General features: G+C 36.9%; 1 protein-coding gene across 1 annotated transcript in view; it reads left to right on the top strand.

Moving 5' to 3' along the window:
• Positions 1–5,707, top strand: part of DNAH5 (dynein axonemal heavy chain 5) — a 148,247-nt gene extending 142,540 nt beyond the window's left edge. Inside the window, exons 77-79 of the mRNA XM_030042131.1 lie at positions 414–566; positions 2,449–2,680; positions 4,036–5,707. Of these exons, the coding sequence (XP_029897991.1) occupies positions 414–566; positions 2,449–2,680; positions 4,036–4,187 (537 nt within the window). The 3' untranslated portion in view covers positions 4,188–5,707. The remainder of the gene's footprint in view (positions 1–413; positions 567–2,448; positions 2,681–4,035) is intronic.
• Positions 5,708–12,478: the final 6,771 nt, after the last annotated feature.

Here is a 12,478-nt window from a genome sequence, read left to right as displayed (position 1 = left end):
AGCTTTTCTTGGAAAAAAACAGAATAGTTTTTGCAGAAATCCTGTTATCTTGATGCATTGACCTTGGCTTTAGAGAGACATGCATACAATATTTCTTCCTAGTTTACACAGCTGTCTAATTTTGCAAAAACATCATAAAATGGACAATTACCACTGGGAGCATTAAGCACATATAAATGGAATGGTAGGCATGAATTTGAAAAGATCAAGAATTTGCTTCAGGTTTCAGTGGGATGCAACATTTATCTAATATCAGGTTAGAAGTTAAGATATGAAAAATGAGCTTTAAGTATGCTTTGCTAATATTATGTTGTTTACTACCTTGTGAAGAATTACCTTTTATTGACATGAATATGATGCTTTAAAAACGTTGAATAAAATTTAAAAATGAACATGCTGTTTACTATTTTTAGGCATCTTGGGCTTCCAGTACACTTGGTTTCTGGTTTACTGAGCTTTTAGAAAGAAACCACCAGTTTTACAATTGGATTTTTGAAAGCCGACCAAACTGCTTCTGGATGACGGGGTTTTTTAATCCTCAAGGATTTTTAACGGCAATAAGGCAGGTAAATTGTGTTTAAAGTCTCACTCTGCTTATTCTTTGATATACTCTTCTAAAAAAAAATATATATTGTGTGGTGAAGGCTGAGTTATACACATGGCTCCATCATGTCAGCAGGGAAGATACGTGACTGCATAACCGTCTAACATTTCCTGAGCGAAGTGTTCTTCCTCTGCACATACTTTCTCAGTATGTCAACCACGAATGTGTTAAAATATATTTTCTACTTTGACCAAGCTCCATCTATGTAGGGGCTACCTTACAGCATTAATAAGGTAGACTGGAGAAGTAATGTCTCATGTTACCACCGAGATATATCTGAGAAAAGGTGTTAAGCTCATGAATTTATTTTCCTTTTTTCCCCCCCTCCTTTTTGGTCTGTGTTTAGTACTACCTGGCTGGGGACTTGCCAGAACAGCTATTCAGAATTAGTCTTAAATTACACGTCTGCAGTTCGGTAGCTGATTCAGTCTCTCTTCGTGAAGTGGAAAAGTATTTCCTTTATTGATGTACTAAGTATAAAGTTTGATGTATTTGTTAATGTATGTATCTCTGTTGACTTGGTGATTGTGTTGGTTTCTCGGCAGGCTAGTTGCATTTGACAAGTGAGCTACTTTTTACTTTAAAAGGAGGCAATAAATACCTCTGTTGGTCAGCATAAAGGGACACACTGGAGACAGTAATTGTCTGGAATCTGTAAAATTGGGAAAGAATACTCAGGTGGGAATCCAATGGGACCTCAGAAAAAAAGCTAACTTTTGGAGGAGAGAATGAAGATTTGCCAAGAAAGAAAATCTCCCCTCTGGCTCTGAGGTCTGGGTAGTGTAATTTTCAGCTGTCAAACTGAAGTTCTAATTCTTGACATGATTTTACTAAAATTGCAGGCGTATAGCCTTGGAATTATATAACAAGATATTTCTTTTGAGTAGACAATCCTAAACTGGGGTTTTCTTTTGGACCCAAGCTTGTGGCAAGGGTTTAATAGCAGGATCTGAAACAGTTAGAATCTACAGAACTTTTCTGGTTCTTAAAAAGAGAATGTGGATACTTTCTGGGCTTTGCTATGTGGTGGAACAAATAGCAATGAGAAAGACGAAGAACCAGAATGATCATTGAACTATAACCCTTCTGCTCTTTTAAAGCTGATTAACTGCGGTATGGGACAAACATTAATTCCAATTACTTCAAACAAAGACCTTGGAAAACGTTTACAAGACTGGGATAAAACTTAGGTCTGGCATAGCTTAATGGCATGGGATAGTAAGGGATTGGGCAAGATAAAGCAGTGTTGCCCAGTGCACTAACTGACTGACTAAATTTAAAGTATATGCTGAATCTTAAGCATGTCTGTCTTCGAGTGTTCTCTTGGTTTTTTGCATTCTATGTAGCTTTAGAGCTGAGTGAGCTCTTGATCATTATACTCAGTTAATGAAGAGTATAGGTACAGGAAAAGGAAGGTAACCCCAGAAAATATGCAGCAAATTATGCCTTTTGGTTTTGTCATTGGAACTGTTTTACTTAGCACGTACAGTTAATGTTTTCTCATCTCATGAAAGCTGTGAAATTTTCATATTTGCAGGAGCCAGTTACCATGGGCATTCAGTGGTCATGTTACTTGGTACGGTCTTAAGGTATTGTATGTAATGGAAAGATTCAAAATCAAATATAGTGGATAAAGTACTGAAAGCTTTGTTGTAGTACGATGCCATCACTAGCTTGGAGAGAAGTCAAACTGCTGTAAACATGGATATCATAAAAATTGAATTTTTTTGTATTGAAGAGGATAAGTTGTGACCATACAAATACATTTCTAATAAATGCTTGGAAAAAATGGCTCTGTGCGCATGTGAAAATGTAACCTCCATACTTTCATCTGTTTTGGGCAGGAAATAACAAGGGCTAACAAAGGATGGGCTCTTGACAGTGTAGTGCTGTGCAATGAGGTCACTAAATGGATGAAGGATGATATCACAAGTCCTCCTTTGGAAGGTGTCTATGTGTATGGGCTGTATTTGGAAGGAGCTGGTTGGGACAGAAGAAACATGAGACTGACTGAATCTAAGCCCAAGGTGCTCTTTGAGATGATGCCGGTTATAAGGATATATGCAGAGAATAACAGTAAGTAACTGTATTGTAAAGGATGTTATTTTGATAGAATTCAATGTAACTTTTTATTCAACTGCATGGAAGTCTTTTGGGCTTTAGGGATTTCATGAGGCTGTTGCTATTCATTGTATATATACTGAATCTTTTTCAACAGGGGAGACTTCCCAGTCTTGCATATAAAGTGAGCTTTCAGCCTTCCTTCGTAATTGATAATAGGCCCTTTTTTTTCCCTAATATTTAGATAGGTCTCTATCTTCTGGTCTTAATGGTGTCAATAACTTTTAAAACCCATTACAGATGAGCTGTTCTCTGCCTCCTCTGACAAACATGCTTGCGTTCAGTCTTTCATTGGCAATATAATATATATAAAAAATATATAATATATGATATTATATATGTAATATAAAACTTAAGTATGTATGCACAACATACATATTTAAAAAGTATATCTTGTATAAGGTATTTATAGATAACATGTTCTATATGTAACATGTATGTTTATAAAAATATTTTTTTTTTTTTTTTCTGTACAAGGCTATTTTTGAGCAAACAGAAGCAAGCAAGAGGTGGAATGAGGCGTTGGAAAATGTTTTGTCTTTGAGGCAGAAAAGGAGTGTAAGAATGGAGAGGAAACTTACAGGGCTGAAGGACAGTGCCGTTTTATGAAAATGTGTAATTTATGCTAATGTGGGGTTTTTTTGCATATAAAATAGGAAATGCTGTTGAATAGGGATGTAAAATAGAATAGGGCTATCCACTGTTGAATGTAAAATTGGAAACTTCTGTTGGAAAGCATTCCACCTCTAAAAGCAAAGCCTGCTTACATGCTGTTTTCCCAGGATTTTGTGTAGCTGATCTTTTGTAAGAGGCATGATCACTGTGAAAGCAGCCAAGATGCTAAATAATGAACACTGAAGTATTAAGCACGTCTAGACTACTGTTCTAATTCTGCAACGAAGTTGACAATTTATACTCTGAAATAACTAAATGCATTTCAAAATAGGTTGTTCAAACTAGGGCATTTTTTATTTTGATACATTAATAATATATCGATAAGAAGTAATGTTCAGTGGGCAGATTGAACTAACAATAACGCTAAATCACACTAGAGCATCCGTTTACATTTCTTGCTACATCCAGTTCCTAGGTGCTGATGTTAAATCTTAAACCTACAGAAATTTCAAGCCATATGTGGTCTTCTGCTGGCAATAACACCGTAGTGAACCGTTTTCTTTGGTGGTGATGGAGAGCTGTGTGCTATTGAACTTCAATTCAATTTTACATTTGCCTTCTGCCCAGTCCCTTAGGGCCCTCCCTGTTTTTTCAACCTAGTTTCACTGGGTTTTATGTCTCTTCTGTCTTTTCAGCTTCAAAAGATCCACGTTTGTATTCATGTCCAGTCTACAAAAAGACCATTCGAACAGATATGAATTACATTGCTGCTGTGGATCTTAAAACCCTTCAGCCTCCAGAGCACTGGGTACTGCGTGGGGTAGCACTTCTGTGCGATGTCAAGTAGTGTTAAATAAAAGGTTTCTAAGGGTTCTTTTCTGTTGTTAAATGTAAACATCAATATGTAGTTAGCTCTACAATGGATCACCTCTAAAAATATATTTTCTAAGGCATAGACTCCATTACGGTATTTTTAGAAAATTGTTCTCAATAAACCTCTACAACAGGCTTATAAATGCTAAGTCTTAGAGTAGTATTAAGTTTGGTAAATAGATTGAAGTACTACCTTTGATGTCCTGACAAATCATGAGAAATATTTAATGTTCCTATCTCACTAGTGTGTGCGTAATTTTACCTTGAATAAAGATTGACTTGAACATTGTTACTTTTCAGTGGTAAACAGGCTTGTATCAGGGCTTACCTTCAAGCAGCTACAGGTAAAGCTTTTTTTATTTTTTGTCTGTGTGTATCTATGGAAAGCTAAGCCCAGTTGCTCATTCGTATTAGTTAATAGCCCTCAAGATGATGTTCCAAGATTTATCTCCGAGCTGATAGTTTCTAGTTTGTTTGCTGTCTAAATAAGGTGGGTGAAACTGGAAAAATGTCACACCTGTTTCACCACTTGGAGAACAATTTCGTTGTGTTATATAGGAAAACAAGCATTTGACAGCTGCCACAATTCCTTACTATCTGGTTCATGACTTATAAATATGTAATGGATAGGAAAAAAATAGTTCCATAAGAACGCTTGGGTATTTTTTCATGTGCTAGTACACCAGATTGGAGTCAATCTTCATCAAGGTTATTAGTTTTATGACATCAATTTTAGCTTTGTTTCTGCCTCTGATTTTGCAATGTTTTAATTTTATATAGTTCTCTCTTTTTATCCTCCTTTCTCCTTTTTTACTTATGTGCTGCAGCGTTTTTGGTGTCTCGGCTAGACAGGAAACTTTTCACATAGGAATCCATCTTAAGAAAGAAATGTTAGCAGCTCCATATAGTTGAATGCTATTGGCTTCACACATCAAGCACACTTATTTAATCATCCGAAATCCAGTGTATTTTTGTTGCTGAGTCCAGTAGGTCGTGTATCTTAGTGGTCCACTAGTCATTCACAATAACAGGTGCTGCAGAAGAGGAAGCAGAAAGAACCAATATTTCTGGTGTATCTGTCATACATAAATGCTGCAATGGAGAAGCTGTTTTCAGTTTTATGTCAAATCAATATATGGAATTTGAAGGGTGAATTAATTAGTTTATTAAATAAACATACTAAATATATCTCTTGACTAAAGCTAATATTTAAAGAAATAAAAAATTTATTAGAAGACAGAATAATTTTATTTTAGCGGAGACTTAAGTTTTGTAACTGGTTTGACTGCAGAAATGAATGCTGAAGTGGAACCTTGATTCTGTTTGAAACTCTAGTTGTAGAAGTCTTTCCATTGTCTTTCTATCTTGGAATTATTCTTTTTTTTCTTTTTCCTTTTAAATAACTCACAGTGAAGCAAATGTATGAAAATCTCCTTCAGGAAATATTTGTAATTTAGACATGACAATAAATAAATGTAAGATGGGAGGGTTGAATTGTTCTTTACTGGACCTTGGAGCACCATGCTCAGACTTCCAGGAGATCCACCAGATGCTCGTTGGAGTTCTGAGTTGCTGTGGACTTGTGTCTTTCGTCAAGACCTTCCTCTCTGAAGGAGATGCACACAGTTCATCCTTGTGCAAGTCATTCCCACTGAGAATTTTCAAGGCACATACACTTCAAATGCCACCTTTGCAACAGTGGATTTGTTGTACCATTATTGCTGTAGGTACAGTGGAGATGTCCAACCCCATAGTAACTCTCAGTGAATGAACTGTGCACATTTTTTTCAGAATGTGGTTTTCTGTGAGGGCGGTGGGGAAAAGGGTAGTTCCCCAAATAAATACCCACTGATGATCCTAGTTATGCCAAAGACTGTTAGATCATTGGAGCGATTGATGTTGGCAGTTACTGTTATTTCTGTTCCGTTAGCTCTGTTTCTTAAGAGGCTTGGCATTAGCTCTGTAGGTGTCTGCAAAACCACCAGCAGGAATGGAATGAGGAGGCATGGGAAAGTTCAGTGAAAAGCTTTTTTGAAATGCAGTATCACGTCAGGGGCCAGAGTGCATAAGCCTGCTTTCCCAGGGGTTTCGCTGCCCGGGCTGGGGGACAACTTGGTGCAGCTGGAATTGGACCTGCCTCATTACTACGGACTTGCCTGGCAATTATTGATCCGTGGCAGACTCGTTACCCTCATCAGATCAGGCCCTACCTTGCTAACTCATCTTTCTAGCGTGACCTCAGATCTGCCTTGTTATTAAGCCTCATCTGGCAGTCACTGATATGTTAGCTGGCCTTGGTTGCTGTCACAGACCTGCTCTGGTTTTTCATTCCGGTGCTCACCCTGCTTGGCTCCCAGCTCCGCTTTGCTTTCCAAGCAGCCTGCCCTTGCTGCTCCCTGACGTATGGCTTCAAACAGGTGAAAATATGAACTGTTTCTTACTCATCTTTATAGCAGAAGGGGGTAATAAAATGTCTCTATGGAAAGGAATATCAATAAAATAAGCAGCCCTGACATACTGTAGAACATGGATGTACTTTCTCCATATTTGGCTCTGCTATTGGTACTGAATGGATTACTCAAGAAAAACCATTCACAGACATTAATTGTGCTGTTATTAAGCATGCAGCACTGTAAATTTGAGGGTCTGGAAAATGCAGGATTGCAGAAGGTATTTCCTTCTTTTTTTTCTGATATTTGGCATGATAAATACATGTATTTTGGAGAATATGTAAAAACAAATGTTACACAAATTTCTCTTAGAAATTAATGGTAAAACAGTTTTCTGAATAAAGTGGAGGTGTTAAGGCTTCATCAGAATCCTTTGAAATTCCTTGTAAATTTTATAAGTATTTTAAAATAAGCAACCTAATCTTTCAAATATATGCTATGCTGTGCAGGCTATACTACATAGAAAGATCTTGTCGTCCAAACTCTTCTTCAGAAATACTTTTTCCCCAAGCTCTGTGCCTACATTCATACTTTTTAGCTCATAGGTCACTCCAATTGAACTTTTTGTTCTCACTGTTGTGATTTGTTCCGCTTTCAGAGATCATAAGGAAGAAGAAAAAGCCAAGTTTTTATCACAGTAAGCAGTACAATTCTAAATTAACAGTAAGTACAGTTGTCATCATTGAAAAGGAATTTTTTATCAAAAGTATGTTGTTATGGTATATGTACAAACTGGATTATAGAGAAAGTATTTTTCATTCTGAACTTCATTAAATCCTTGATTAACTTCTTTTGATAATGAAATCAATATTGTAGAAAGTTCAATTTTTCTCTATTATGTGTGGGGTTTTTTTTTCATTTCTTGCTTGGACAGTTACCCTGTTCTAATTACCTGGAGCTAGACATACAAAGTGACTTCCTAATGACTCTTGAAATAGAGCTTGACTAGTGCTCATATACAACATTTTAGTTTTTAACCGTCATGTTTGCATTGCATAAGCATTATAGGTGTATACAAATATCTGAAGGCTTTTAGAACGTACACATGGCTTAAAAACCCAATGCTGCAGAGGTGGGTTCATATGAGACAAGTTGCTTATCAGTTGTGTAAAATAAAAGGTCTATTAAACAGATGAAGAAAGAAGATATATTTCTTGACATTTCTGTGGATCCCAAGATGTGCCATTTACTGGAGCTTCAGGTATCTTTTCATCTGCATTACGCAGCTTTCCCTCAAACTTTTCCAACTATTACACTACCTTTTTCTATACCTTTTGTTTTTATAATGAAGTTAAAACATCCAGTGTAAGTGATAATGTATTATGTCTGTCTGTATAGTAATATAGAAAGAGGAAAATTAAAATCTGGACTTTTAAAACTAAACAGCAAGTGCGTATTGCCAATCTCAATTTGCCTGTGAAGTCTGGAATAGAAATAGAAATTTCTTGGTATATACTTGCATATTCAGTCTTTAAAACATATATCCAAAACTAAGAAGAACTATTGGACCAACAGTAGAAAAGTTGGCAGAAGAAAGAGTGGGAAGAACAACATGGTTAAAATATTTTTCAGTTAGAGCTATTGTTTGAAATGGAAATTGCCCTTTAATTTTTTGGTAAGGCTATTATTTGCGTTGCAATCACTCTGAGAACTGCAGTAGTTATTTTAGTTTTTGCTGTCAGAGGGTATGAGATATCCTACTTTGGCAAGAAAGGTAACAGATGTTTGACTGCTGATGTAAAAACATGGGTTTTTTTTCCAGGGTGCTATCTTAGAACAAGAAAACTTACACAAAAAAAGAAGAGTTAGGAAGCTGTAACCTTCTGTGAAAAGAGCTTAACGTGGTTTAACAGAAGGCAGTGTAACTTGTTAAGACGCTGTTTTTACATGAATTGCCTGCAAATAACTGAATGTTTTCAGTTTCTCTGTTAAACTGCTACAAGAATGGCAGCCAATATATACAACTCCTCCCCCAAAGCCTCTCCTCCACCAGCTTGTGTAACTTGAGTATAAAAGGTGTATTTTTTTTGAGAAAAACAACCTGGAGTATCTTTTCCTGTTAACTGACCTTACTATATCATATGTCACATTATGCTTTCCTCTTTTTAATTTGAATTCGTTCCTGTCTACCTTGCTTGCTCTGAGTGAGCTGCGATACCAGCAAAGTAATAGTAGATTAGTTTGGGAAGGGCACTGTAAGTGGTTCAGCTTATCTTTCAGTTTGTTTTCTTATCCGATCAATATGTACTTGGAAAGTAAGTGTTGACTGATGATGAAGCCCGTTAGTACTGTATAAGATTGTGACAAGAGTGTGTGTGCAAAGAATGTCTAGAAATGCTTTGTGAAGTGAGATGTGTTCAATATATCTCCCTTTCTGAGTCGTCATTTGCAAAAATTAATTCCCTTGTATTAAATTTCAATACAGGGGGCTTATAAGAAAGATGGGGACAAACTTTTTAGCTGGGCCTGTTGTAATAGGACAAGGGGTAACAGTTTTAAACTAAAGGAGGGTAGATTCAGACTAGATAAAAGGAAGAAATGTTTTACGATGAGGGTGGTGAAACACTGGCAGAGGTTGCCCAGAGGGGTGGTGGATGCCCCGTCCCTGGAACCATTCCAGGTCAGGCTGGACGGGGCTCTGAGCAACCTGATCTCGTTGAAGATGTCCCTGCTCGTTGCAGGGGGGTTGGACCAGATGACCTTTAAAGGTCCCTTCCAACCCAAGCTATTCTGTGATGCTTTAACTAGCATAAATCAATATTGTTTTAATTAAAATGTTTTGCATAAAATGTGCAGATCAGAAGAAAAAATAATCTTTGCAACCAAAGCTCAAATGACTTTGTGTCTTCAAAGAAAAATGTTTACTTCATTTCACCCATAAAATAAGTTGCTTTGCATTTCTTCTTGACACTACATTGCGGAATAATAAAGCTCAAAAATGTATATCATAGAATAGTTACATACTGAGTTTTCATTTTAAGTATTTAGAAGATACTTTATCATTCTGGAAAAAAGTGAGCTAACAAAGAAGCAACTTTTGCAAAGAACAAAAATAAATCACTGAACACATGCAGTATGATTTCCTTTTTGCATTTTGGTCTCCAAATTCTGCATAGTAATCCTTACTTCCCAAGGGCAAATAAAGCTGTTCTTTATTCTTCCAAAGCAAGACGTCTCAGGTGAGTTATGTTGAAAGTTCAGTATGTTTGTTATTTGGATACAGTGAGAAGCCAATTAAGAAATACATGATCTATGCATAACAGGAGAAATTTCACAATAGGAGGAGGAATGGCAGAACATAATGGAAATGAAATCATTATGAAGAAAAATGCTGGTTGGTGATCTTTGGATCGCAAAAATTTGATCAATTGGCGTTAGTGTAACACTGTGTTAGGTCAGCACAATAAAAATTATGCTTGATCCCTTCATACTGAGTGAGAAATTTAGTACTGAGTTGACCTTTGTTTTTAGGCAGGTTTGAGTGAGCCTTCTCCTTTTTTATCCTTTAAAAAAAAATTAAAAAGTTAATAATAATGCTACAGGAGCTAGTTGTTCTCACTGGATGAGCAGTGGTTGCTGGTCTGTGTTATATCAAAATGGCCAAATGGAAAACCAGGCCCTGGAAGTATCGAACCCATGTGTTTGGTGTATGAAGTCTTGTACAGCCAGAGATCTTCTCAGAGTACTACTTCATGAATAGGACACTCTTTTGCACTGTTGCGGAATGAGTTCTTGTATTTGAGAAGAAGAAAAAAGACTGGGGAAAAAGGGAAGGAGGATGGCCATATGAGGAAGTTGGAGTGGATCAGAATCACCTCAATATTTTATTGTACGTTCTATTTATTGAATTAGTTTTATTTTAGGGAGAATGCTCTCTAGGTCTATTACTTGTAACTAGGGATGTTAGTTGGGGTATCACAGAAGGGCTGAGGTTGGCGGGGACCTCGGGAGGTCATCTGGTCCAACCCCATTGCTCAAGCAGGGTCACCTAGAGCTGGCTGCCTAGGACTGTATCCAGATGGCTTTTGGATTTCTCCGAGGATGGAGACTGCACAACCTCTCTGGGCAACCTGTGCCGGTGCTCGGTCACCCTCACAGTGAAAAAGTGTTTCCTGGTGTTCAGAGAGAACCTCCTGTGTTTCAGTTTGTACCCATTGCCTCTGGTCCTGTCACTGGGCACCACTGAAAAGAGCCTGGCTCCATCCTCTTCGTACCTTCCCTTCAGGTATTTATACATATTGAGGAGATCTCCCTCAGCTTTCTCTTCTCCAGGCTGAACAGTCCCAGCTCTCTCAGCCTTTCCTCCTAGGAGAGATGCTCCAGTCCCTTCATCATCTTTGTGGCCTTCGCTGGACTCTCTCCAGTATCACTGTAGATTTATTTATAGTAGATTTCTTTTACAAGAGTTGGCATACGTTTGGTTCTTAACTATGCCTATGTTACAAGAGCATGTATTTTAAAGACAACAGGGTGACTGGCTTGCTATTGCAGTTTTTGTACTGTTGTGCTTTTACCAGAAGCATTTATTCGAATGGATCACACATGTATTCTGTATGAAAAGGCAGTGTGCCTGCCTCTTTAATCTGTTTGAGGCATTGCTGGTTGACTGCGTTGTAATGAAAATTGGTAATGTATTTTTTGATATAAAATTAATTTATATTACTTTGTCCCTAAAGCCACATGTGTATTGAACTACAAAACAGTCACTGAGACTGGCAATATGATATGCAGGTGCTGGGTGTTAAACATGTATAGTGTACTTCTGCTTTTCTCACACTAAATAGGAAAGTTTTAGGCATATATTGTGTTTTCAATTATCATATCAAATCTTCAAGAATTCTGTTACCATTCCAAATTGTCTTTGATGGCTTGATTGCGTGGTAGATTCACAGTGCCCATGGCTGTACTGAAAGCAGCAGCATCTAACAGTTTATGTTGAGGAACTGGGGGCATCTGGAATTTGGATGCAGTTCTCGGTGAATTTAATCACACCGGTTTTGTTTCTTTGTTTAGTATCGGTGCATTGGGAATATGGAAATCTGGTATGTTCCAAGGATTAAATTGTTGGTATTTGCAAAAGGCTCTGACAGTGGAAAGCTTAGAAACAGTACAAATGTCTATTTTTAGACAGTTCAGGGGTTTGGTGCATGTTACTGTATCTTGCACCTTGTGGGTTTTACAAGACAAGCTATGGTAATAGGACAGTCGATAAAAACCATCTTCGTGCTTTTTCTCAAGAAGAAATTGTTCCTTGCATTAAGTGGAGATAAGAGAGATCTGAGGAGGGATCAAGACAATCAAAATGAGAACAAAGCAGTTTCTGCCATTCATCTAAACAAGGTTAAGGCAAAGGGGTGAAAGCTTTTGAAATAGAAGTAGCTCTGCTCCTGAACTTGTTTGATAAAATGATCTTGCCTGGTCTGTTTCTCTTCCCACTTTCTTTTCTTTTTTTTTTTTTTCAGTAGGAATATATTATTTCCATTATATATATTTATTTATATGTATACACTTCTCCTTTATATATAGTATATTCTTTAAAGCCTGTAATTATTGTTTTAAAGGGTAAATGTGGAAGTAATAATTTTGGATATATCAATTACAGTTAATACACATCTTAGTGAATGACATATTAAATGGTCCACTTTTTTTTCATTAACTACTAACAATAATCTTTTGCAGCTCAGGCCAAACCAAGTGAGTAATGAAAAATACTAAATGTGTATAGAGAAAAAGCGTACTTTTAATAAAAAGAAAATTTTTGCACAAAATGAAAGTTTTAATTTGCCTTTTGATGACAGATTTTATTTGAAACTTA

The sequence above is a fragment of the Aquila chrysaetos genome, chromosome 18 (assembly GCF_900496995.4).
Source record: "Aquila chrysaetos chrysaetos chromosome 18, bAquChr1.4, whole genome shotgun sequence".
Taxonomy (NCBI): Eukaryota; Metazoa; Chordata; class Aves; order Accipitriformes; family Accipitridae; genus Aquila; species Aquila chrysaetos.
Note: the sequence above shows the minus strand (reverse complement) of the source record. Positions and strands in the feature narration are given on the sequence as shown.